This window comes from Sorex fumeus, unplaced genomic scaffold (genome assembly GCF_029834395.1).
Source record: "Sorex fumeus unplaced genomic scaffold, SorFum_2.1 ptg000045l, whole genome shotgun sequence".
NCBI classification, from domain to species: domain Eukaryota; kingdom Metazoa; phylum Chordata; class Mammalia; order Eulipotyphla; family Soricidae; genus Sorex; species Sorex fumeus.
The window spans coordinates 20,497,541-20,525,190 of record NW_026606102.1 but is presented as its reverse complement, the minus strand read 5'-3'; the positions used below and the strand labels follow the sequence as shown (position 1 = coordinate 20,525,190).

General features: G+C 53.7%; 1 protein-coding gene across 1 annotated transcript in view; it reads left to right on the top strand.

The window, feature by feature from the left end:
- The window catches only part of BMERB1 (bMERB domain containing 1), a 75,847-nt gene extending 52,116 nt beyond the window's left edge, over positions 1 to 23,731 (top strand). Inside the window, exons 2-6 of the mRNA XM_056122358.1 lie at positions 6,976 to 7,099; positions 17,149 to 17,222; positions 20,195 to 20,309; positions 20,950 to 21,032; positions 23,601 to 23,731. Coding sequence (XP_055978333.1) covers positions 6,976 to 7,099; positions 17,149 to 17,222; positions 20,195 to 20,309; positions 20,950 to 21,032; positions 23,601 to 23,713 — 509 coding nt within the window. The 3' untranslated portion in view covers positions 23,714 to 23,731. The remainder of the gene's footprint in view (positions 1 to 6,975; positions 7,100 to 17,148; positions 17,223 to 20,194; positions 20,310 to 20,949; positions 21,033 to 23,600) is intronic.
- Positions 23,732 to 27,650: the final 3,919 nt, after the last annotated feature.

Sequence of the window (27,650 nt, the reverse complement as noted above, 5' to 3'; positions counted from 1 at the left end):
AAGATTATCCATGGCTTCTACACAGATCTCTTTGATAGCCACATCCACCTGCCCACATACCAAATTCCGCAGGATGGATACCCTGAACATTCCCAACGTTCTCCCTTCTGAAATCCGACAAGCCATTTCATCGGTAAAGAAACAAACAGCACCTGGCCCAGACAAGGTCAGACCTGAACACCTGAAGAACCTGCCGTCAGTACTCATCAATACGCTGGCTCGGCTTTTGTACTACTTTTATACTGTACTACTGTACAAGAAGGGAGACATCCACCACATTCGCAAATATCGCCCAATCTGCCTATTGTCTGTCATCTACAAGCTGTTCACTCGTGTCATCCTGAATAGGATTGGCAGAACACTAGATGAAGGACAATCATGCAAACAAGTCGGTTTTCGAAAAGGATTCAGCACAATTGACCATATCCACATGATAACCAAGCTCACTGAGGTTTCTAGGGAGTTTAAGATGCCACTCTGTCTAACGTTCATTGATTTAAAGAAGGCCTTTGATTCTGTTGAGACAGAAGCAGTCATTGAAGCCCTAGCCAATCAGGGCATTCAAACGCAATACATCAGGATCCTCCGTGAGCTGTATTGCGAATTCACTACCAGGATCTCACCATTCTACAAAGAAGTGACCATCCATGTCAAGAGAGGGGTTCGGCAAGGTGATACTATTTCACCGAAACTCTTCAGTGCCACCCTCGAGAACGTCATGAGATGACTGGAATGGGAAGGAATGGGAGTGAAGATAGACGGTCGGCAACTGCACCACCTCCGCTTTGCTGATGACATCGTTCTAATAACACCAAACATCAGCCAAGTGGCACAAATGCTGGCCAACTTTGACCATGAGTGTGGAAAGGTCAGATTACAGCTGAATCTCACAAAGAGGATGTTTATGAGAAACAGCCTCGTTCCTGATGCCCCCTTCGCTCTCAACGGAACCACCATCTCCGAATGCAACAGCTATGTGTACCTAGGTCGAGAAGTCAACAAGACGAATGACCTGGCACCTGAGTTGCGCAGGAGGAAGAGTGCAGTTTTGAATGCCTTCAACAGTGTTGAAGAAATAGCTAAGGGGACAAAGAACCTCTGGCTCTGGGCACATCTCTTCGATTCCACTGTTCTTCCTGCATTAACATACGCCTCAGAGATCTGGGCCCTACAAAAACAGGATGAGAACGCTACTTGGGTCTCCCAAAGAGGAATTGAAAGAGCTATGCTTGGAGTATCACGTTTCACTCAAATGAAAGAAAGAATCCGGAGTTCCGACCTTCCTCCACGGTCAAGAATCAGGGACAGTGTCTCATTTGGCAAGGCGTCAAAAATCATATGGGCTGGACACATAGTGAGATTTGGAGACAACCACTGAACTAGAGCCATTACTGACTGGATTCCACAGGACGTGAAAAGATCGCGTGGCTGCCCACCTACCAGATGGTCACTTTCTTCATCAAGGCCTTGAACGATATGTTTGAGGATCTTCGTGTTCCTAGAACGAACAGACGCCATTGGGCTACACTAGCACGTGACAGGGATGAATGGAGATGTTACTGGCGCCCACTCTAGCAAATCTATGATTAATGGGAAGTGAAGTGATCAAGTGATCAATTTATTTTTTTAATTGGATCACAATGAGATACACAGTTACATGATTGGGTTTCAGTCATATAATGTTCCAACACCCACCCCCACACCAGTGTGCATGCATTTCCCACCACTAACGTCCCCAGTTTCCCTCCTGCAACCCACTTTTAGCAGGCACTTTTCCTCTCTGTCTCTGTCTGTCTGTCTGACTCTCTCTCTCTCTCTCTCTCTCTCTCTCTCTCTCTCTCTCTGGAATTGATGTTACCGTAGCACGTCCTCCCATTTTTCATTGATTTGCTCAAGTGGGCCAAGTAAGGTCTCCATTGTGAGACTCTGCTGTTACTGTGTTTGGCATATCGAATACGTTACAGGGGGCATTATGGTTCACAATACAGATACTCAAAGGTATTGTCCAGGGTGATCGTTTCCATAGTTGTCACAGTGGTCCCTTCTCTATCCTAGCTGTCTTCCAGCCCACACACTTGCAGCAAGCTTCCACCCACTGACCAGTGTTTCCCTGGCCTTGGATATTAGTCTAAAAATTAATTTTCATAGGGGTTGGAGAGACAGCACAGCGGGTAGGGCATTTGCCTTGCACGCCACCGACCCGGGTCTGATTCCCGGCATCCCATAGGGTCCTGTGAACACTGCCAGGAGTAATTCCTGAGTGCAGAGCCAGGAGTGACCCCTGTGCATTCCAGGTGTGACCAAAAAGAAAAAAATTTCCAGAGAGAGAGAGTTGGGGGAAGGTGGGAAGGGAGGGATACTGGGGAGATTTGTGGTGGAGAATGTGCCCTGGGGGAGGGATGGGTGTTCAATCATTATAGGACTGAAACTCAAACATGAAATCTTTGTAGGTAGAATTAACGCTGATTCAATTAAAAAACAAAACAAAACACCTCCTTGGCAGCTGGGCCAGGCCAGGGCTTCAGGTCACAGGAGAGACACAGTCAGAAAGTTCTTTTTTACCTCCAAGCCACTGGCTCGGATGGAATTACGGAGGGGAGGGATGGTGGGGGTAGTTAGGGTGGGGTGTGGCGGGTGTCAGCAGATGCAGGGGACCTCGCTGTCCTGTGTGGACAGAACATCCCTCTCCCACGTCTCCTCCTTCAAACTCAGCCTCCGTGCGGGAACCGCGGCCTGTGTGGCCTGGAGCGGCCCCTCAGAGGCACACGGGGACTCGGCTTGGAGAACACACCCTGCAGGGCGGCTGTTAGTGGGAAATGGAAAACAACTTCGGTGTGTTTGTCTGGGGGCTGGGGAGATGATTCACAGGATGCACACAAATAGAAAACGATACAACCTTCCCCACGACTGCCAGGGAGCACAAAAGCACGGCGCGGGGGCACAAAAGCATTCACAGTGTGTTTCAGATGGGGGGGCCTGGCCCACATGCTGGGGCCTCACTGGACACCACAAGCCCCCCCGTTATGCAATGGGGGTAGGATCAAGGTGGGTGGACACAAACGCGCGGGCGTACAGGAATGTTGGTATTTAGTGATGCAAGATCATTTTCTAGGATTTTCATGTTGGTGGGGTGTTTTTTTTGGGGGGGGGGTTGTCACACTTGGAGGTGCTCAGGGCTTATTTCTTTTTTTTTAATATTTTTTTCTTTTTATTTATTGAATCACGGTGGGAAAGGTTACAAAGCTTTCAGGTTTAAGTCTCGGTCATGCAATCATCAAACACATTTCCCTTCACCAGCACTTATTTTTCAGCAGGGCTTATTTTTAGCTCTGTGCTCAGGGATCATGCCTGGCAGAGCTCAGGGAACCAAATGGGGCCCCAGGGATGGACTCAGGTCAACGCATGCAAGGCAAGAGCTCTAACCACTGGACACTCACGCTGACCCCACAAGATAGTTTTTTTTAAATGAATCACCATGAGATACAGTTACAGACTTACAGACTTCTATGATTATGTTTTAATCATGCAATGATCGTGTACCCCCGTGCCCATTCTCCACAAGATAGTTTTTATTAAATGAAACTTACTTAGAATGGTGGGATTACACAGCGCCAGGGGCAGTTGGTGGGTGTAACGCCTACATAGTGGAAGATGGGGGGGTCTGGGTTGAGGAGACCCCAGTCCCAATCCAAGCAGGCTTGGAAATCTACTCCCCGGGTCCCGCACACCTGGGTTCCTCGGCCAGTTCTTTCATGATTGAGGCTCGTCCAAACGTGTGGAGAGTGGTCTTAAGCATGGCTGTGGCTGGAACCGGAGGTCTTCAGCTGCTGGGGCTCTGCTCGGGAACCCACCCTCCTCCAAGAGGCCCCGGTGAGGACAGCCAGGCGCAGAGGCAGGAGACTGTGCTATTCTCTTCTGGGAGCAGGGTTTTATAGTCTCTGGGTCTTGGCCGTTGATGGGATTACACTCCCCACCCCGAGCTGAGCCCCGGCAGCTGAAGACCTCCGGTTCCAGCCACAGCCATGCTTACGACCACTCTCCACACGTTCGGATGAGCCTCACGCATGAAGGAACCGGCAGAGGAACCCAGGTGTGCGGGATCCAGGGCGTACACCTCCAAGCCTGCTCCGACTGGGACTGGGGCCTCCTCCACCCAGATCCCCCATCTTCCAGTAGGTAGGCGTTACACCCACCAACTGTCCCCGGCGCTGTGTAATCCCATCAATGACCAAGACCCAGAGACTATAAAACCCTACTCCCGAAAGCAGCGACACCGTATCATCTAGTTCTTAATCTGGAGAACCTGGCAGGCTACCAAAAGTATCCTGCCCGCACGGCAGAGTCTGGCAAAGTCCCCGTGGCGTATTCAATATGCCAAAAAACCAGTAACAATTATGGGTCTCATTCTCCTGACCATGAAAGAGCCTCAAATGTGGCACTTTTTAAAAATCTCAGGGCTAGGACAAAGGAGACATTACTGGGGTCTGCTCGAGGCAATCGATAAACTACAGGAAGACAGTGATACAGTGATACTTAGAATGGTGCCCGGCGAGGAAGAAGGAAAGGAAGTTGGGTTCAAGAGAGGACAGGAGCTTGAAGAGTAGGCAGGCAAAGAGACACAAAGACAAGTGGCATGTGTGTTCAAGGGCAGATATGTTCTTGAAGGGCAAGCCCATACGAAAATATTTTGAATGGCTGACATTTAATTGATTACATTTAATTATATTGCATGAACATTTAATAATGTGTTACGTTTATAACCCCAGTTATTGCCCATGATCTACACGATTATAGAAATGATCATATAAATCCACTGAAGAATGTACGGTGACATTTCTCCGGGTGGGGCAGGAGCGATAGGACAGCAGGAAGGGCGTTTGCTTTGCACCTGCCAACCTGGGTTTGATCCCCAGCATCCTATAGGGTCCCCCAAGCACCGCCAGGAGTAATTCCTGAGTGCAGAGCCAGGAGTAACCCCTGTGATCGCAGGGTGTGACCCAAAAAGCCAAAATAAATAAATAAATTCAAAGAAAGAAAGAAAAGAAAAAGAAATGTCCCGGTTATGTGTGTGAGGATGTAAAGACACACAGATCCATACCCATTCATATGTTGAAATCCAAATCTTTGAAGCCCAAAACTTGGAATGGTGGTTTGGGAGAAAAAGATCCAAGGAAGGAATTGAATGGGGTCAAAGGTTAGAGCTCAGGCCTGGTAGGATCCATGTCAGGAGGAGGAGGGCTGAAACAGCGCAGAGGCTGAGCACAGGAAAACCAGATGAGAACACATGTGAACCTGACGCAAGCCCCTTGACACGGCACCACCAGCCTGCAGAGCCAGGAAAAAAAAATCTGTGTGGGTTAGACTCAGCCACAAGTGTTTTATTGTGTCAGCCCAAGTCAATTCACACACATACAGGTATATGTGTCTAGTGTTCTCTGTATGCTAATATACGTGATTATATTTGTGATTGAAGGTGGTGATAGGTATATATTGTTTTAATCTATATATAAGATGAAAACAATCTCCATCAAAAGGTAAAGAGTGGGCAGTGGTCCAATGCATGCTTTTACCTTCCTACTTATTTATTTTGCCTACAAGTGTTAGCTGAAGGCCTACACTAAATTTCATGACTTTGTATTTATTATATCATTTAGTATTCCTATAGGGCTGGAATGATAGCACAGTGGGTAGGGTGTTTGCCTTGCACAAGGCCAGCCTGGGTTCGATTCCTCCGCCCCTCTCGGAGAGCCCAGTAAGCGACCGAGAGTATCGCACCCGCACGGCAGACAGCACACCAGGCAAGCTCCTGGTGGCATATTCTGTATGCCAGAAACAGTAACAAAAAAATCTCACAATGGAGACGTTACTGGTGCCCGCTTGAGCAAATCGATGAACAACGGGAGGACAGTGCTCCTGTAAGATCCTGTGTTACTGTGGAAGCAGCAGGGACTCGAGGGAGGGCTCAGCGGCTGAGGGCTGGTGCCCTGGGCACAGAGCTGAGTGACCCCTGCGAAACAAAAACAGAAACCAGAAGCAAAAAGCATCATTAGAAAACTCCCTTCTGCCTGAAGCAAGCCTCGGACTTGCAGGCTGGAGCAGATGGAGGGGGGCAGGGACTCAGACACAGGGGCAGCAGGACCAGGCCAGGACGTCTAGAACCGAATGGGCTGGCGCGAGCTCCAGGCCCAGAGACTCCTCTCGGCCCCCGACAGGGTCTCCACGAAAGGCGTGCTTCCAGGCTCCAGGGTCATACCACACACCCACACTCTTGCACACATGTACACACGCACCACATGCTCACGTACTTATCTATACACTCTCACACTGACACACTCACACACTCACATGCATGTGCACTCCCACATGCACACGCTCTTGGACTCCCCCACATGCCATATATGTTTCCACATTCACACACTCCCACACTCAAACACTCTCACACGCACACACGCTCATGCACACTGGCACACACGCTCGCATACTCACGCTCAGATGCACACATGCTGCACACACTTGCACACTCACTTTCATGTGCACACCCACTCTCCCATGAACATACTCTTACACTCTCACGCACATACACGCACACGCTTGCAACTCATACCACACACATGCTTCCGGTCACACATACCACACATGCACAAGCATGCTCACGCACACTCGCACTCTCATGTGCACACACGGTCTTACATGTGCACTCTTGCACTCCGACACATGCACACACTCACACACACTCTGGCACACTCCCACATGCTATGTACATGTTCCGACAATCACACAAACTCACATACACACACTCTCACGTGCACCCACACACTCGTGCACACGAACACACACTCACACTCAGGCACGCTTCCACGCAGTGCCTCCTTCCAGCTCAGTGTGGCCGTGGGGCCACGGCTGTTCTCCGAGGACCGGGAGGACGAGGCTTGCTAAAGTGCCAGGCTCTGAGCCCTGCTTCCTGTCCCCTCACAGGTCAGCTGGACATCGTGTCCATGGCCGAGACGACCATGATGCCTGAGGAGATCGAGCTGGAGATGGCCAAAATCCAGCGGCTGCGGGAGGTGCTGGTGCGCCGGGAGTCGGAGCTGAGGTTCATGTGAGTGCGGGCGTGCGGAGAGGGTGGACGGCCGCCCCCCCCCCCCCCCCCCGCCCTTCCTCTCAAGCTGAAGGCCTTCCCGACCTTGAAATCACCTCTGGGCTCCAGTCCTGAGGGGGAAGGAGGGGCTGGACTCCCCATCTTCAGGAAGACACCCGGCCTGAGGCCAGGCCAGTCTCACGCGCAGGCCGTGTTGCCCTATGGGACAGACCAGCCCCGTGTGTGGACTCGATGCCAGTCAGAGAAGACGTCGCTGCCCACTCGGGTCTGGCGCCTTTCTGTCCATTCTCCTCTGCCTTCCAGCCCTGCAGGTGGTGTGTGGGCCCTTCTGGAACCCAGCTAGCTGAGAGCCTTTCGTGCAGATGGGCCCTACACTGGTCTGGCTCTCAAGAGAAGGGAACTAGAAGTGAAGAACCGTGAGCTCAGTAGTCAGCTTAGGAAGCAGTTTCTCCCTCCAGGGTACTGGAGTTGGGAAATGAAGGAGGAGAGGGAGGGAGGAGCGGATGGAGGAAGAGAGGAAAGGGTGCGGAAGGAAGGAGGGAGGGAAGGTGCGGAGGAAAGGAGAGTTGGGTTGGGTTTGATCGGTTTCGTTTTGATCTTTGGTTTGGGGGTCACACCTGACTGTGTTAAGGGCTCACCCCTCACTGTGCGCTCAGGGCTCACTCCTGGCCGAGCATGGGGGGTATATGCAGTGCTGGGGACTGAACACGGGTCAGCCGCGTGCGAGGCAGCTCCTTATCCGCAGCCCCATCTCCCTGAACGGGAAACCCCTGCTTGACTTCTTAGTGTTGTGACCTGATCCAGCCTCAGTTGTCTCATCTGCAGAATAGATCATCAACATTTCCTTGGCAGCTCTCGGGCCAGAGAGGAAAAGAAAGGCTTTCTGTGACCATAAGCGGCCCTTCCTACAAAAGAGTTAAGTTATAGTTCCCCTCCTTCCTCCTTACCTTGAGCTTCGAGAGAGGAGAAGGGGGTCAGGACTGCTGAGTCATCGCCAGAGAATGCCCAGCAAGGGTGCCTCTCACAGATAGTCTGGGGAAGTGGCTCCCACCAGCAAACCCACCTCTGTGCTAGGGCCTTGCCTTCCTTAGTATTCTCATAATTTTTTTTCCTTTTTGGGTCACACCCGGCGATACACAGGGGTTCCTTCTGGCTCCGCACTCAGAAATTACTCCTGGTGGTGCTCAGGGGACCATACGGGATGCTGGGAATCGAATCACAGTCGACTGCGTGCCAGGCAAACGCCCTCCCTGCTGTGCTCTCACTCCGGCCCCTCGTGACTATTTTTTAAGCGAGATGCCTGCCTGCCTCTTTTCCCTTTAATGAGCTGGTAACTCTGCAGCTTGCTGGAAAATGCTTCACGCCAAGGGCATTAATGAACGTGTGCGTGAAAGTAACTTGACACACGGGGAATTCTGCGTCACTCCAGTGACACCGTGGGCCTTGAATAACATCGTGCTCGAGTGGGTCACATTTGTGAGGTCCGCTGTACTCGCCAGGTGGGAAGAGACGCCGTTAAGGCAGAAGGGCTAAGGAGAAGTTGGTCTCGGGCGATTCTATAAGAATTTTGAGGTGTTGGGGAAGAAGAGAACAGAGGGAAGGGAGAGAAGGGAGAAGAGGCAAGGGAGAGGCTGGAGACAGTTCCAGGACTGTGCAAGGACCCTCCTGAATTTCCCAGCACCAGGGGATATAGGAGAGAGGATGAAGGTTTGGTGGGGGAGAGGGAGGGGAGGATGGGGGAGGAAATACACAGCACAGGATGGTTTCTGCTGCCCCCGATCTCTGGCCATCAGAGCAGTCCCCTACCCCAGAAGTGGAGGTTCTCTCCAGCTTTGCGGCAGGTCATCCCTTAAATGGTCAGTTGAACAACACAGGTCTGAACTGCCCGTCCACTTGCACAGACTGTCCTATAAGTGGCATCCAACAATCTCATCCTGCAAAAGTGTCAGCCCTTCCCTAGGGTACTGTTGGCCATGCGCCTAGCTTGCTCATTCTTCTTCTTCTTCTTTTTTTTTTCCTTTTTGGGCCACACCAGTGATGCTCAGGGATTACTCCTGGTTCTGTTCTCAGGAATTACTCCTGCTTTTGCTTGGGGGACCAGATGGGATGCAAGGGATTGAACCCAGATCAGCCACGTGCAAGAAAATCTCACTATTCATTGTACTATCTCTCTGACCCCTTGCTTTATTCTTTAAAAAATATTTTTTTAATTTAAAGAACCATGGTTTACAGGGGACCAGAGCAATAACTCAGTGGGTAAGGCATTTGCCTTGCATGCAGCCAACCTGGGTTTGATCCCTGGCATCACATAGGGTCCCCTGAGCACCAACAGGAGTCATTCCTGAATGCAGAGCCAGGAGGAACACCCGAGCACCCCTGGGTATGGCACAAAAATCACCTCCCCTGCCACAAAAGAAAAAAAGAGAACGTGATTTACCGAGTTATTGATAGTTGAGTAGTAGGCATTTAGTATTTCAACACCAATCCCACTGTTAGTGTCAACTCGCCTCCAGCCACCTCCTCCACTACCATTCACCTTGACAGTTCCCTTACAGAGTTTCATGGTTGCACTTAGATCTGACGTTTTCAGCGTTTTGGATCTGTGCTTTGGGCAGTTGTACAACTCTCCATATCACCGATGTACCCACAGCCCTGAGCCCTGTTGCGTGACTGCCCCTTCTCATCTTCTTCCTTGACCCTGGATTTCTTTTCTCTGTCCTTCCTCCCTAAAGTATGGGGTTAAGGTGATCTAGGCATCCCCCCCCCCTTGACTACATTACATTTCCTCATCCAGAGATATTATATACTGCAGATAAGTGAGATCATCCTATGTTTGTCTTTCTCCTGGCTTTCTTCACTCAACATGATAGCTTCCAGTTCCAACCAGGTTGCCGCAAACTGCATTATTACATCATTCCTTGTAGCTGCATAGTATTCCATGGAGTATAGGCACCATATCTTCATAATCCACTCATCTGTCATTGGCCATAGAGGTTATTTCCAGATCTCTAGTTTGAGTTATCTAGGAACAAGAACATTGGTGTTGGAGCCATAGTAGAGCATTTGCCTTGCACGCAGCCGACCTGGGTTTCATTCTCAGCATCCCATATGGTCCCCCGAGCATTGCCAGGAGTAATTCCTGAATGCAAAGCCAGGAGTAACTCTTGTGCATCACCGGGTATGACCCAAAAAGAAAAAAAAATTGCCTCCTGCAATTATCTAAAGACTGAACAGAGCAAAAGGGCTGAGTAAGAGGGAACTCCACCTCCTACAGGACTTGCAACATCGACATATTTTTTCCCTGCTTTGCACTGGAAAGCACATGTTCCCTTGGGGCTCAAAACCACCGCCTTTGAACTGGATCTTACCTCGTCAGCGTCTCTTCTGACTCCTGGCACGTCAGCTGTAAAAAACTAAACACACGCTGAAGGATGTGTGTTCACGGGCTCATCTGGACGGCTCTGTCTCACAGCCCAAGTTTGGTGCTCTTGAGTCGCTGTGTGTGGCCTGGATTGGGACAGCTGTTGGCCAAGGGCAGATGAAGGAAGAAGCGAGAGCCAGGCTGGTTGGTCTTAGTTGCAGTTTATTCCAATCTTCTCTTCATTCACTCATGTCTTCCTCCCCCCTCCACTTCCCACTCCCTTATCTCTCCAAACTGACACTGCCCTCCCACCCTCACCCCTTAGGTAGCCAAATCAACATAAGAAAGCCTTTCCAAAGGGAACACCACCTAAAGGCATTCCAAAGCCCTTCCTGACTGTCCAAGGGCAAAATACCTCCTAAGGTCTTTTTCTCTTTTCCTCAGTCCAATAACTATCAACATATCAATACTAGCTATTTTTGCATGGACACAGTAAGAGATAACATTGAGACTTGTAGGGCAGCTCTCCTGGGGACACCTTGCCACAGACTCAGACTACAGCGCTCAGGCCAGATTAATCATTCCTAACCCTAGGGTCCAAATCTAGTTATTACTTTTTAGATCATGACAGCATTTGTCCATGACCAAGTTCTTAACTTTAGTTAAGCATCATGGCGCTTTGGCCAGGCCCATCTCGATGCCAGGGTAGCACATAGCTTACCGCTTGCCCTGGTTCCATCCAGTCCCTCCTCGGGACCCTGCTTTTGGAGGTGGTAGGAAGAAAGGGCAGCTGAGGTTTAGGTGAGAGAACAGATGCCCAGGAGGGAAATATCACTGAGAGTCACATTACAAAAGCATGTCTTCTTGTGTCCATACAAAAAGGACATTGCTCTGAATAAACTATGCAAAGGACTTAGGGAGAAGAGAAAAACAATATTTACAAGTCAACAGAGCACAAATAAAGTTACAAATAAACACAGAGGAATGGGAAACACTGTGATGGGAGCAACCCAATAAACCTAAACTACCTGAGGCAATGCAGAAAGGACAGAACAGTGTTATCCTACAGTCAGCCTCCACAATCCTGCAAGCCAACTTTTTATTTTTTTTTAATTTATTTTTATTTATTGAATCACTGTGGGAAAGGTTACAAAGCTTTCAAGTTTAAGTCTCGGTCATGCAATCATCAAACCCATTTCCCTTCACCAGTACTTATTTTTCACCACCAAGAACCCCAATAACCCCCTCTCCCAACCCTCCCAATGCCTGTGAGGCAGATGAATTCTAGTTAATACTCTACTTTGATTAGATTCATTGTTTCGACAAAAGATGCACCATTATTATTTAGAGTTTACACGCCAAAATCAGATCTGCTAAAAAGGAATTGTGAAATTATTTGTTTTCTACAGCTGGTTACAAGAACCGGCCACGCAATTTTGGATATCTGGTATTTTACTTAATAAGCCTGGAAGTTTTTCTGCCAAGAGTCAGATAATTATGAGATGGGTTTCTGTGGCTCTGGAGCCATGGCCGTGCAGGAGAGTCGCTCGTGGGGGCAACTCGTGACCTCGGTAGGGTGTGAAGGACGAGCTGGGAACGCCCCCCTTCCCATGAGGTTTCAGTCGCCCCGTCACAACCGGTTCATACCTGGCTTTCCAAAAAGCTCCGAGGCAGCCGCCATCTTGCTTTCCAGAGGGAAAAAGGCGGAAGGGAGCAACACCCTTTCCCCTCCGGGCAGGCATGGTGGCGTGGATTAATGCATAGTCCGTTCGCTTTTCTGCCGCAAGCTGCCAGCAAGCCAACTCTTATAAGTGGCTTCTTATATCTGTATTCTATGCTTTTTTGATTGTTGTTGTTTCCTGAAAGAACTCTGGGTAAGAAATTTCCAGAACAATCCAGAACTTTCCATCTGGATATGTGATCTAAAAAAGCAATGCTCTACAGGCTTGGAAGAAGAGAAAGACTGATTAAGGTAAGGCAAACTGGCTTCAGTGCCTTGGCGAACAGTTTGCTCTTCCCTTGTAAAGGTTAACCTGACTTTCTCTATGACAGGCACTTTAATTTTTTTAAACTTTTTTTTTAAATTGAATCCCAGTGATATATAAAGTCACAAAATTGTTCATGATTGGGTTTTATGCCTCAGTTTCTAACGCCCGTCCCTTCACCATGACTGGCCCTTTCATTGTAAAGCATGACTCTCCAGCAATTCTATTTTTTCTTTCTTTTTGGGTCACACCCAGCGATGCACAGGGGTTACTCCTGGCTCTGCACTCAGGAATTACTCCTGGCAGTGCTCGGGGGACATATGGGATGCTGGGAATCGAACCCGGGTCAGCTGCATGCAAGGCAAACAAACGCCCTACACGCTGTGCTGTCGCTCCAGGCCCTCTCCAGCGATTCTTTTAATTCACTGAAATAAAATAAACTTGAAATGCACCAGTGTAAGTGGTTGCAAGAGTTCACTATGGAAACCTCCACTTGGGCTCTGTGCTCTGGGACCCTCTGAACTAACTCTGGGCTCTGGGCTCAGGGCTCACTCCTAGTGGTGCTCCGGGGCCAGAGAATGGCCAACTGGGGCCAGTTCCTGTGGCCGCGACAGGCCCAGTGAAGCTGTTCCGGCCATCCACGGCCATCCTGAGTGCCACCGCTCCTCTACTGATCCGTGGGAGTGTGTGGGCCTGTAGAGCTGTTATGGAAGACGATGAGCCATCCGGCTTCTCGCCCCCACAGACAGGGCGGTACAGCTTCAAACAGACTTGTCCTGCTTCGGGGTTCACGCGAGGTCACTGCGGGGTAGCCGACCGGGATGATGGGGGGTGGGGTGGGCAACGTCCGTCCAGGCTGGGGGTGTGTCTCCTGAAGGATTTGATGGAGCGACACCCAGGGGCCCCAGGAGACTGAACCACTGGGGGACTTGATGGGACACTTCTGGCCTGAGTCACCATCTCCCTCTTTTCAATCTCTCCTGCCTTTGTCGCCCCCTCCCGTCCCCACCGCCCCCTCTTCCGACTCCGCAGCGGTTGACAATACCGGCAGGATTCAGGGCCATCCAGCTATGTATATCTCCAGGAGCAAATGATTCACCGCCAGTTGTTCTCGCCCCAATAAATGACCCCTCGACCCATTCCTCCCACAAGCACCCTTTCCTGTTTGTCATCACCAGCGCTCCCACTCCCACCCTGGCCCCAGGGAGGAGTGAGTTGCTGTTTACTGCACATCTTGTGTTGGCTATTCATGTTCCCCGCGGAGTGAAATGCTCCAGGACCATCCTCCCTGGCTTCATCAAAGGCCTTGCCTGAGTCCTACACAGATACGGGCCGAGTCCAGGCCTTTTCCTTCTCCTCGGCACTCAGGGAACTTCTGCAGTTTCTTCCTCCTGCTTTTGCAGTGTCCTCAATCACTGGATGCAGAAGCGCCGACCGCTGTCTCTCTGCATCCACTGTTCTTAGGATCAAGAATGAAAATACGGAGTCGTAAAGGCGCCCAGACTCAGAGTTGGAAAGCAGAACAGTTTACTGGAAAGTAGAAGAGAAGGGAACAGGAATGGTCTAGTTGGAGTGGGATTTGGCACAGGCCTGGCTCTTTGTGTGGGGTTTTTGTAGGAACTCTGGGTGTTTGTGTTAGAGAGAACCACGTTAGAGGAAGTTGAAGATAAGGGTTTGTTGTGTGGACCCCTGTACTGAAAGTTGGGCCCTTCACATTTCTTAGGGTTGACAAGAGAACCCTAAGATTGACAAGAGAATCCTAAGATTGCAGAGAATGTGAGGATCCTGCAGACCCTTGTCTGGCCTTTTGGCTCAGATGTTGCCCCTTGCTTAGCCTCCGTGTGAGCCTAAGCTCTGAGTAGAACTTTATGTCGGACCTTTGTGAACTCCCTGTTGGTCAGAAAGAACCCAGGAATTGACAGGGAGTCAAAAATTTTGGATGTGGGGCTAGAACTAGAATAAGACAGGTAGGACGTTTGCCTTGTACACGGCCAACCCAGTTTCATCCCTGGCATCCCACAGAGTTCCCTGAGCATTGCCTAGAGTAATTCCTGAGTGCAGAGCCAGGGGTAACCTCTGAGCATCGCCCCTCCCCCAAAGAAAAAGCTAAAACAAACAAAACAGAACTGCCTGCCTGGCCGGGGGTGAGATATAGCAGGGCTGAGCACCCCAACACCCCCTGCGGTCTTCATCAGTAAACCTTCACGACCCACTGTCTAAGCCTCTCTTTGATCCGGATGATGCACAGACAGACAGACAGACAGACAGAGAGACGCTTCCTCAATGCTTGTCCCCGGCTTCAGCATTTCAGCTCCCTAGACCAAACCGTCCTTCTTCCCAACCATGCCTACGCACACACAGCCTCTGAGATAAGGAGCCAAATAGATTCTTTCCAAAGCTTCAGCTCCTTGCCCTGACCAGCTCCTTCGGAGTCCACACAGCAGCGCCTGCTGGGGTTCATCAGGCTCCTGACCGTGTCATTCTCAAGGAAACTCTGGAAAGCAGCAGCACTATTATTCTCACAGAGATGAATCATTTAGAAATGATGCAGACATGCCCCAAACTGGTCAAGTGAACAATTTCCCCGCAGCCCCGCAGGAAAGGCGCAGAGGCAGAGAGACGGGGCCAGCCTTGCTTCTTCCCTTCCTGCCTCATCCGGCTCTCCGGGTTCTCCTGGAAGCAGCTAACGGTGCAGGGATGGTGTCACAGGACCCAGGTCAATTTCCAGCCTAGCTGCAAAAGTGCTTGGTGTGAAATATTTAAATATCGAGCAGCAGTGTTAGTTACGCATTGGGTGATTCTCATGTCAATCTGACTGGGTGCTTGACATGTTATCAACGCGACTTTCATCAGCAATGGAGCTCAGACCACACACATGAACCAGTAAAGCTGTCCTGGGCTACAGGTTACAGAACATCTGATTCAGGGGCTGTAGAGAAACCACAGCAATTGCCTTGCAGGTGGCTGACCTGGGTTCAATCGCTGGCATCCCATAAGGTCCCCTGAGCACCGCCCGGAGTTAAGTCCTGAGTATACATACAGCCAGGAGTCACCACTGAACATCACCAGGTGTGACCCAATAACCAGAAAGAAAAACAAAACAAAAAATCCCCATCTGGGACTGGAGCGATAGCACAGCGGGTGGGGTGTTTGCCTTGCACATGGCTGACCAGTGTTCGATTCCCAGCATCCCATATGGTGCCCCGAGCATCGCCAGGAGTAATTCCTGAGTACATGAGCCAGGAGTAACCCCTGTGCCTCACCGGGTGTGGCCCAAAAAGCAAATAAAAAAAACCCCAAACACCTATTCATAAGGACTGTGATTCAGAATCACTCGTGTTCCCGTGTTCCTCCGCGTGAGATCTTCCAGGCTGTGACTCTTCCTCCTGATGTCGGGCCCCACGGGTGATTTACTTGAAGCGGGGAGGAGAAGACGGTCACTTTCTCCCCACCCACCTCTGCCACCCGGGACCCAGGGTTACTGGGTTCTTGTCTCGCCTCGCAGAAAGGAATTTCAGGTGTAGACAAGCAGTGAAACAAATAGATTTTATTTGGAGGATTTTTAGGTGCAGAGGGGAGAGAGAGAGAGAGAGAGAGAGAGAGAGAGAGAGAGAGAGTAACGTACTCAAGAGAGAACACAGGCTTCTCCAAGGGCAGAGAGAGAGCCCCTACACAAATCCTAGCATTAGACAGAAAAGCACGAAAGTACACATCTCAAGAGGGGAGATGCGGGTGACACATGTGCTCGGGCACCACATGTGCTCGGCCACGTGGGTGCAAGGAGCACATGGGCTCGGGCGGCATATACAAACCCTTCCTTTGTTCAAGGTGGCCTTTCTAGGGTTTCTCCAACCTGCCCCCACGTGGGGCTTCTTCCCAGGTAAAAGTCCGTTGCTAAGGAGGTTACCAGGCAGGATGGGAGTGGTGATGGTCTTCTTTGAAATTCCTTTCCTGGCCTTTTGTTCCTGCAGGAGCTCCTTTGGGTCTGTTGCTGGAGTGAGGGTCCTATTAGGCCTCAGTTCCTGTTTTCCTACTTTCTGCAGGGCTGGCTTTTGCGGGTGCCTCGGGAGGGGGCCTTCCCAGTCTGTCTGCCCAAGTCACTCCCACCCCGCCCCCTGCTGTATTTGAACACGTGGGTTATTTGCCGCAGGCATTCAGTATTCCAGTCCAATCCTGTCCCTTCCCTCCACATTGTCTCCGTTTCCCCAACCAGCGAGGCTGTGAATCTTTCACGCTCCCTGGGCTCAGTGCCAGGCTAAGCCAAGTGTCTGTCCAGTCACTGCTAGAATCCTCCGGACAGTGGCGCTAGTGCCAGGATTAACCCACAGGGCAGGTCCTGACTCCTGTTCTCTCTCCCGCCCCTGCATTCTGATTTTTCTTCTTCTGAGATAGCAGGAAGGAGAAATGGATGAACTTGAGAACCCAAACTTGTTGCCATTAAGGAAGTGAATCCCAGCATGAGGAGCCCTGGGCAGGGTGCTGGGTGGGAGGAGCTGTTAGTCACAAGAGGGACAAAAGGCAGTGTTCCTAAGTCTTCCTCAGGGGTGTGTGTGTGTGTGTGTGTGTGTGTGTGTGTGTGTGTCCACCGAGCGTGTGTGCTCGCAGAGGCTCCCCTTTCCATGGCAGCCCCCGGGGAGCCCCGGGGCGGCATGCACAAAGGCACACGCTCACTCCTCGTGACCCACTGTCCACTGTGTCCCCAGGATGGATGACATCCAGCTGTGCAACGCCATCATGGACCTGAAGCAGGAGCTGCAGAGCCTGGTCGCCATCCCAGGTAGCCCCTGGACTCCCCTGCGGGCAGCGTCTCCCCGAGCTCCCCCATCCCGGGATGCAGTTGTGCCCCGTGACTCTTCTCCAGCGACCTCAGCCTGCCAGGCTCCCTGGCAGCTGACCGAAGCGGCTCCCTGGGGCCAGGTCCTCATTCTGTCGCTTCCTGGACCCCAGGCCACACTCCAGACTCGAGACTCAGTGTCTCCTCTTTAGGAGCTGGGGCGGGGAGGGGATCATCCAGAGGTTGGATTCATCCGGTGATGCTCAGGAGTTACTCCTGGCTCTGTACTCAGGAAATACTCCTGGAGATGCTCAAGGAGCATATGGGCTGCCAGGGATCGAAGCCCGGTCCCTCACTCCCTTTGTTCTTCCTTCTTCTCTGTGCTCCTCCCTCCCTCTTTTCCTCCCTTCTTTCCTCCCTTCTTTCCTCCCTTTTTCCTTCCTTCCTTCCTTCCTTCCTTCCTTCCTTCCTTCCTTCATTCCTTCTTCCCTCCCTCCTTCCCTCCCTCCCTCCCTTCCTTCCTTCTTTCTTTCTTTTCTTCCTTCCTTCCTTCCTTCTTCCTCTTATTGGCCCACACCCATAAGTGCTCAGGAACTACTCCTGACTTGGTGCTCAAGAAACCACACAGAGCCAGGGACTGAATCCAGGCCTCCTGCAACACAGAACATGAACACCAGCCCTTTGAGCTATTTCTCTACATGCCCCCCTCCCCCCCCATCACTTTTGTGTAGAAACAAAGGGCCGGGGAGTTAGGTCCAAGGGCTGGAGTCAAGCCCCAAGTTCGACCCCCAGCGCTGCTGGCCGTAGTCGCGGAGAGCGGGAGAGCCGGGCCTGAGCTCCCCTCAGAGCCCCGCCTGCCCGCGTGAGCAGTTCCAGGGCGACTGGCCTCGCTTGGGAGCCCCCACCCCCGGGTGCAGAGACCGAAGCTCTTCCCTGCACTCTACCATCAGCTCCTCCGAGCCCTTGTTCAGCCTGTGCGTTCTCTGGCGCAGCGACAGGCTCCAGGAGGATTTAGTGGGTTTAGGGGAAAACAAAACCCGCTCCCAGACACAGCCAGGCAGGGAGGCAGTGCTTCAAGGCTGAGTGAAGAGAGCGTCCGGCAAGGAACTCGCCTTTCCACTCAAGGCTGGCTGTAGGGGCAGGTGACTCTGGTCAAGGACCCCCCAGAGCCTCTCCACTACAAGCCTCAGAGCTGGGGGGGCTCAGATCTGGTGCAGACACCGTCCCCATAGGCATTAAGAGAAGAAGAACCCCACTCCCAGGGGTGTTGGAAACAATAAAGCTAGTGGTTGCCCTGGGGGCTGGTGCGATAGCACTGTGGGTCGGGTGTTTGCTCTGAACAAGGCCACCTGGGTTCAATTCCCAGCATTCCCAGGGTCCCCCAAGCACCGCCAGGAGTGCAGAGCCAGGAGTAACCCCTGTGCATCGCTGGGTGTCACCCCAAAAAGAAAAAAAAAGCTGGTGGTTGCCCAGCAGGGGCCCCGTCGCCAGGCCATGTCCTAGCTGGAGTGGGGTGCTGCTGGCAGTTGAAGGGGAGTTACTAGCAGTGATCAATCCTTCTGTACACCACAACGCCCCCCAGCAAAGACAGCGCCCAGTCTGAGAGACCGAGATTAACCGAGAAGACCAAGTCCACGCAAATGCACGATTCCTCAAGCATTCACGGTTGGCACATGGCAGACCTGAGATTTGCTCTCCCTTCGTTAAATGAGTATTTCTTTGCTTTGCACCTGGCTCAGGAAATATTCCTCGGGGAGTGTTTAATCAGTAGAACAATGGTAGAGAACAATAGCTGCAGGTTGTTCGTGACCTCTCCCCACAAACCAGGCAGTGACCGAGTACACTCTGCCTCAGATTTGGCTATCTGTGTTCAGAGAGGTTGAGGGTGCGCCCAGGGCCGCACAGCGAGGAAGAGAAGGACTGCCGTGTTGATCCAAGCCGCTCTGATTCCATGGCAAAAGTTGAGCGACACAGGGCCCAGAGGAGATGATGGTGCTTGGGCCAGGGAGGGCAGAGGCGGGTTGGAGGATGACATGTGCAAGCACGTGGAGCATTTAGGAGTTGGGTGCGTGATCTCCAGCAAGCTGCAGGTGCTCGTTGGCAAGTAGGTGGGGGATGCTGGGGAGCAAAATCACTAAGCAAGTGGTGGTGCCTGCAGGAAATTGTGGGGTACCTGCAGACAGGTGGGGGTGGTGCCTATTCATGTAGGCGTGGCCTGAGGGCGATGGGTGGAGCCTGATTTCAGGGGGGTGTGGCCTGAGACGATGGGTGGAGCCTCTCTTAGGCGGGCGGGGCCGAGGCAGATCAGAGGAGCCTGTTCTCATGTGGGCGTGGCCCAAAGCATATGAGAGGGGCCTTTTCTCAGGTGGGCGTGGCCCAAGACAAATGGGAGGAGCCTGTTCTGGTGGGCGTGGCCTGAGGCAGGTGGGAGGAGCCTGTTCTCGGGTGGGTGTGGCTCTAGGCAGATGGGTGGGGCCTGTTGTCAGGTGGATGGGGTCTGTAACTAGGTAGGTGGGACCTTGTTGATTTTTCTCTTGGGTGTTGTAGCCCTTCGTATTTGACACAGGGCTGATGCCGTTAGTATGACTGATCTTCATACATCTACTCACTCCTACTGTAGAGTAACTCCCTCTAGCCCCCCCAGCCTAAACCGCACCTCACCTCTGCCTTCCACAGCACCCCCTGTCTGCCCAATGGTATCGCACACCTGACTCCCCTTGCATTACTGTCAATGACCCAGCGTTGCCCACGGGTGGGGCTGGGGAGAGTGGTTGGCACATATCACGTGCTGACATCTCTCTCGCTGTGTATATTTGATCAAACAAGACACTGAGGCTTGACGGGCCCCAGTTGCCTCTCAAGTTCTCTGAGCTGGTGAGATGGCAGAGTTTGGGTTCCACCCCGTGTGGCCGCGACTCCAGGGTTCTCCACAGTAACACGCTGCTGTTTCTTGGATGCTGCTTTCTGCTTCTCAGAAAAAGAGAAGACCAAGCTGCAGAAGCAGAGAGAGGACGAGCTCATTCAGAAGATCCACAAGCTGGTGCAGAAGCGAGACTTCCTAGTGGATGATGCCGAGGTGGAGCGGTTGAGGTGAGCGGGCTCTTGGCTCCTGTGCTCTGGGCCATGGGGACTCTGCTCCTGCGAGGACCCATTGTCTGCACCCTATACCCAAGGCCTTGCTGCCAGGCAAAGGCTCAGCAAATGTTCCCCAAACACAGCGTCCCAGTCAGCCCCACTCAGGGGCCCAAGAGATAGCACAATGGGTAGGTCATTTACCTTGGCCATGGTCAATACTGATTTGAGTCCTGGTCTCCTGAGTGCAGAGCCAGGCATAAGCCTTGAGCCAGGTATGGCCCCCAAACAAACAAACTAACAAAGACCCCAACAAACCCCACTCAGATTTCTGGTCTGAAAACACTTTCTCCCACTCAGGAGAAACTCAACTCCAGCTCCAGAAAGACTTTGTAAAGACCCTCTGGGCGTTCCTAAGACAAACGTCATTCACACACACCATCCACACAAAACCACATAGACACACCATCTACACCACGTTCAGGGTGTGCAAGCCCACCCACGCCACATACCCTCTCCACACGTCACACATGTACAAACCGCACACGGCACACGGCAGCATCCACGTGCTTGTCACAGAGCATTCCCCTAGGTCCCACACACTTCACCGCTGGCCTTAGTGTCACTGGCTCCTGGATTCTCTCCTCCCTTTCCACAGAGAGCAAGAAGAAGACAAGGAAATGGCTGATTTCCTGAGACTCAAGTTAAAACCTCTAGACAAAGTAACCAAATCTCCAGCCAGTAAGTGCATGCCTTACTCTTTCTCCTCCTCCTCCTCCTCCTCCTCCTCCTCCTCCCCCTCCTCCTCCTCCTCCTCCCCCTTCTCCTCCCCTTCTCCTCCTCCCCCTTCTCCTCCCCTCCTCCTCCTCCCCCTTCTCCTCCTCCCCTTCCTCCTCCCCCTTCTCCTCCTCCCCCTCCTCCTCCTCCTCCCCCTCCTCCTCCCCCTCCTCCTCCTCCTCCCCCTCCTCCTCCTCCCCTCCTCCTCCTCCTCCCCCCTTCTCCTCCCCTCCTCCTCCTCTTCTCCATCCTCCTCCTCCCCTTTCTCCTCCCCTCCTCCTCCTGCTCCCTCTTCTCCTCCTCTCCTTCTCCTCCTCCCCATCCTCCTCCTCCTCCTCCTCCTCCCCCTTTTCCTCCCCCTCCTCCTCCTCCTCCCCATCCTCCTCCTCCTCTTCCTCCTCCCCATCCTCCTCCTCTTCCTCCTCCTCCTGAGGATAGCATTTGGAGAGCCAGAGGGCTGAGACAAAAATTCTTTCCGGAGCTCAGGCGTGAGCCCCACCTGCGAGTTAGCAGGGCCAGCTTGGCACGTACAGCTGTCTGTGACGGCACTAGCCCAGAAGGGCGTCATACTCCCTTCACAGTGCGATGAAGTGGTGAAGGCTGTATTGGAATCTTCATCATTTTGGAACTACTACCATAACTGGTAGTGATGGGGGCTGGGGTCCGATATTTTCACTTCTTATTTTCATTTCTCCGATATTTTCATTTGTCTGGTGCTCTGAGTAGAAAGAGCAGGGTGGGCACTGAGGTAAACAGCAAGGCCTGAGATTCGGGGAGCCCTGGGATCGGGGGGGCTGAACCCCCCCAAAAAAGTGGAACGCGACGTCTCTCTGACAGAAGAGTGGCCTCAGAGCAGAGAGCTGGGAATGAAGCCAGGGGAAAGGCTACCTTGGACGGTCCCTCTCGGAGCTCCCAGGCCGTCAGCAGATAAAGCTGTGGCCTGTTGTGCTGTGAAGGGACTGTCCCCCCCCCTTGGCCAGCAAGGCCACTCCCACTGTCCCCAAAGAGGACACAGTGAGCAAAAAGAGGGAATTTGCAGGAAGAAGAGCTTCAAGAACCAAAAAGCGTCAGAGGCTGCCAGCTAACGGCCCTGCTTTACCCCCAGCCCTCCTCTGTCCCCTCTGCCCTCCTACCCACCCACCTCTCGGACCCCCTTCACTGTCAGCTTCCTGAGCAGTTCAGTGCTGCCCCCTTCTCCCCACCTCTCCAGCCCAGCAGTGTCCCCTGTGGCCTCGAAGCTTTGATTGGCCAGATCTGTCGCCATGGGAACACAAGCTGTTACCCAAGGAGATGGGATGGAAAATAATCGGCTTCCACCGTCTTCTGCAGCTCCAAACTGACTTTACGGACATCGAGATTGGAATGGTCAGGGGTGGGGGGTGGGGGGTGGACAAGGAAAGAGAAGGGCCACTTTCCTCGAATCAGAAGAGACGCAGTTCCCTCCTAAATCCAGCAATCGCCATGGACTGTCTCTTTTGTTTGTGTGTGTGTTTGATTTTTTTTCATTGAATATCCGTGCGATAGACCATTACAATGGACTGTCTCTATCATGAAAGGAAATCAGAAAAACTCCACCTAACAGGATGAAGAAGGAGCAAGGAAGCATGCCTTCTGATCAGGCTGGTGGATATAAAAGAGAAATTCAGGGGCCAGAGAGTTAGCACAGTGGGTAGGGCGCTTGCCCTGTATACGGCTGACCTGGGTTCGATCCCTAGCATCCCATATAGTCCCCAGAACCTGTCTGGAGAGATCCCCGAGCACTTCCAGGTGTGGCCCAAAATCAAAACGAGAGAGAAAGAGAGAGGGATGGAGAGATGGAGAGGAGAGGAGAGGGGAGAGAGAGAGAGAGAGAGAGAGAGAGAGAGAGAGATTGAGAAATTTAGACAGGAAATTAAAAAAAACACGCCACCAAGCCTATAGCATGTGCCAGGCACCAAGTGTGGGTTCCAAATTTACAGCCCTCCTACTAGGTACCCCAGTTGGGAACAAGAAATGAATTTAAGGCCCATGAAACCCCCAGGACCTCAGCGAAACCACTCAGGAAGGATTCTTCCGCACCCGACACCAGCCGGCTGACCAAACAGCGCCCACGATGGAGCTTTTGGTCCAAATGGAAAGCCCAGAAAGAATCGAACCTGTAGGAGAGGGACCAGGAGATGCCACAGAGAATGTCTGTGCTCCTGAGAACCGGAGATAACGCTGTCAGACACAGGAGCATCTTCCAGAGGAGTAGATGTGGGGCTGTAGCAATAGTCTAGCGGGGAGGGTGTTTGCTTTGCATGCAGCTGACCCAAGTTCAATCTCCCGCATCCCGTATGGTCCCCTGAGCACCTCCAGGAGTAATTCCTGAGTGCAGAGCCAGGAGGAACTCTGAGCGCCGCCGGGTGTGACCCAGAAAGCAAAGCAAAGCAAAGCCATGTGTGGATGCATGGAGTCACCCTAGAGCTGGCGGGGGTGGAGGGTGCAGGGCGTGGGCTTGGGCCGGACCTCCTCAGCGGCCCTCCCCTCTCCCTCCCTTCTCTCCCTCTGCAGACTCCCGGTCAGAGAAGAAGGCCGAGCCCCCGCCCAGCAAGCCCACGGTGGCCAAGACAGGGCTGGCGCTCATCAAGGACTGCTGTGGGGCCACCCAGTGCAGGATCATGTAGCCCCCAGCTGGGGTGCCCTCCCACCCCTTGTCTTCACCGCCCCCATTTCACCGGGGCCGAGAGCTCTCCAAGGCGGAAGGGATGGAAGGCAAAACCCCGTGGCTGCGGCCAGGGGCCGGGGGGCGGCCCGCACTGTACAGAGCATAGCAATAGGGGGTCCCTCACTGTCGCATGGCCCTCCCCAGAGCATGCCGTCCCCGGGTCCCGTCTCTGTACCTCAGCCGTATCTCTAGCCCACCGTGTGAATGAACGGGGAGGGGGCCGTGGCCCTCCGCGCGTGGTCGTGACTTCTCAGCACCCAGCCCCGTGTTAGACACATCCCCCGTTTCTTCTCCCCTGCCCCGCGCCCCCACGGCAGTCCCTGTCCCCTTTCTGTCCCTGTCCCGGGGCTGCCCCAGGCCCCTGTCGGAGATGCAGAAAAGGCTCCGGGTGCGTGCTCAGCTTCCCGGCCTCCGTGTCTGACGGGGTTCACCCGTGGGAGCATGGCGGGGGCTGACGCCGGGCTCTTCCTTCCCTGGCAAAGTCTGCCTCCAGGTGTGGAGTAGGAAAGGAGGTGGGGGCTGGGGCTGTAGCGCCCCCAAGTGTTCAGAAGAGGAGAGATCAGAGAAGTAGGGGGCTCGCAGAGCGAGGAAGAAGGGCAGAGAGGAAAGGGCCCCCCAGACAGAGCAGATGCTGAAGCGTGCAGCCCGGGGGCCACGGAAGGGTGTCCCCCCCCACCGCAGCCCGGCTCACCAGCCGGACACACAGACGGCCAGAGACAAGCAGAAAAGCGGGAGAGGCGCCCGGCCCAGTGTGTCCCAACCTCGGGGGGTGGGGGGTATTTTAACCAGCCTGCCACGTCCACCTGTGTAACTCGATGTCCATTTGCTCCAGCCAGTTGGGCACAGTCCATGTGACTTCTCTGTCCCTGTGTGTGTCGTGCCCGGCCCGAGTAGTTAGCCTAACTCCAGACTCATTGCTGTGTAGACCATCCATTGGAGACAATAAAAATGGAAACTGCGTACACAGCACCAAGCTCTTCGCTGTTTGTTTTCGTTCTGGAAGGTGGGAGTGACCTCTGTCCCCGTGTGCCCCTGAGAAAGCCGAGGGCATGTCAGGAAGTTGCTGTGGGTTTTTTCATTTGAATTCCCGCCCCCCTCCCAGCTGGAAACCCTCGCGGATCGTTTGGCACTAGCTCCTGGCAGGCTCTCACCCGGTCTCAGGACCTTTCAGTGGTTCAGACGCCAGGGGCTGGGCATCAGTGGGAAAGAATGTGGGGCCGGAATGACAGCACAGCGGGTAGGGTGTTTGCCTTGCACGTGACTGACCCAGATTGGATCCGTGGCATCCCATAGGGTCCCCATAACTCACCAGGAGTGATCCCTGAGTGCAGATCCAGGAGCAAGTCCGGAGCACCACAAGGCGTGCCCACCCCGCTAAAAAAAGGTAAGGTACGTGGCTATCATGTAGGAAACCCAGAACCACATACACTTACACGTGCACACATATGCATCCACACAGGCAGCACAATGCACAGATGCACACATGATACGAAGCATGCACACACACGCACATGTGCGCGCACACGCACACATGCACACACGCACACACTCGTCTACCGAGGGCTGGTTGGGTCTGCTGCTCATCACTCATCCCACAGGGCCGTCGGCCTCGTGCCGCCCTGGCCCTGCCGTGTGGTCTGAGACCCACTTGACTTGCTCCACTCACTGGGAGATCCTCCCCTGCCCGGGGCCAGGAGGCCCTTTTCCCTGTCCTCAGGGCCTGGGCGCCAGCGTCCTCTCTTCCCCGTCTGCCCTTGGACACCACCAGCATCCGAGTTGCCCTCGCCCTTCCTCCTTCGGTCCGGCCTCACGTCTCCAAGTCTTTCCGGGCACCGTCAGGGCCCCGGGTCCCAAAGCAGGAATCGGTGAGCACTGCGGGTGGCTCCGCCCTGGCCCTCCACCTGCTTTTGTCAAGCGACCTCCACAGCCCCCTGAGCTGCTGCTTCTGTGCACGGACTCCCTTCTGGAAACAGACCTCAGGCCGACGGATCCGGAGCTCTTCTCTGAGCTGTAGGGAACGCCGGGCCCCTGGCTCAGTTTGTCACGGCTCCTCTGCACTTTTCACCCCAGGAGTCACTCTGCAGGGCTGTGCTCTGTCACCCTAGAACTCGGTTTCGTGTCACCCAGTCGTGCTCAGGGCTTACTCCTGGCGGGGCTTGGGAGAGGCTACCGGGTGCTGGGGCTCGCACCCAGGTAAGGCGAGTGCCCTCCGCGCTCGCCCCAGGCTTGTTCCTGCTGCCTCTCTTCCTCCACACTCGCCTCTTAAATTTCTGGGCCCTCTGACCCCACACCTCACACCCACGACGGAGTCTGGCCATCGCCTTTGCATGGGCAACTGCCAGAGCTCATGGTTTGTTTTTACTCGTTGTGGGGGCCACACCTGGTGATGCTCAGGGAACCATGGGGGGGGTCACACCGGAGCCATGCCCCGGCCATGGCTGGCTGGTATTTGGAGTAGTGACGTCCCCACAAGTTCTGCCCTCTTTCCCACGACTCCCACAGTCTTCGGGGCGATAAGCTCTCAAAGGTGCCCACCGATCCGACCCCTTCTGACTCTCCCTATTCCCTCCCCCTGCTTCTTCGAATCCGTCCAGGGTTGGGGCCGCAGAGGCTTCTTGAGTCTGTTGGCTTTTCCCGTCCTGCTCTCTGCTGGCCCTTCCGCATTGCCAGCCCCGCCCCGCTTCCCGCCAGCATCTCCTTCTCCTTCCCTTTCCGCTCTGACGCCGGGGGGACCCCCATGCCGCGCAAACGCAACCAGCGTCTTGCCTCCTTCTTGGAAACGCTCCTGCACCTTCCCACCTCCCTGGCTGTGACTTCCGGGGTCGCAGGGCTGCTTCCGAACGCCTCACACCCCCGAGCTCCATGCAGGGCGGCCCTCCGCGTGCCCAGCTTTTCCCGTGCCACCCATTGAGAAAAGAGGGGGAGGAGCTGGAGCGACAGCACAGCTCACGAGGACGAGGGGAGCGTGAAGGGCCAGGGAAGGATCGGGAGCACCCAGGTCGGCCCGGCTGACTCTCACCCACTGCCCTCTGACACTGTGCTTAAGCCCCCAGCAGAAGCAACGAAGGATCTCAGAGGGTCTTCGGACAGCAGATTAAAAATGAGCCAAAGAGGCTGGAGCGATAGCACAGCGGGGAGGGCGTTTGCCTTGGATGTGGCCGACCCGGGTTCAATCCCCAGCATCCCGTAGGGTCCCCCAGCACCGCTAGGAGTGATTCCTGAGTGCAGAGCCAGGAGGAAGTCCCGAGCATCGCCGAGTGTGGCCCCAAAAGCCAACAAAATAAAAACACTATGCGGAGCACCTGAGAAGGAGGGAGCACAGTGTGGTCTGGTGGAGGAGAACCCCGCAATATCCCTCCTGACCCCGAGCATGAGAACTTCCTGCGGGATTTTAAGGACCCGTCTGGCATGGACACTGGCACTTCTGGGTCCAGGGAGCACCCTGTCACTCTCTGCTCCATGCCTCGGGGAGCAATCATCAGCCCCCTGTGGCGGGTCAGGAAACTGAGGCCCAGAGAGAGCATGAGATGGGCCAAAGGTCACACAGGTTGGCACGGGAGGGACAGGGCTGGGTCTGAGAGCAGCTGTGTGTCAGGCGCTGGGCATTGGCTTCTCTGCCTTCATCACTGAGCTCCGATGTACCTGGGGTGGCTCACCGTCTCACGCACCGCGCAGAGAAACCTGGTCACTTCTTTAGTGGCCGAACAGCACTGCACTGGTGGGTGCTCCCAGCCCTGCTGGTCTGCAGGAAAGTCATTCTCACTCACCCAATGCCACCCGTCACCCCTTTGATGCCTGACGCAACCCCCAACAAGACAGCTTGGGGATGTCAGGGGCTGAGCACCCCAGAGTGGGCGGGGGGCAACATTGTGCTCCATCGGTCCGCAGCCTTGGCC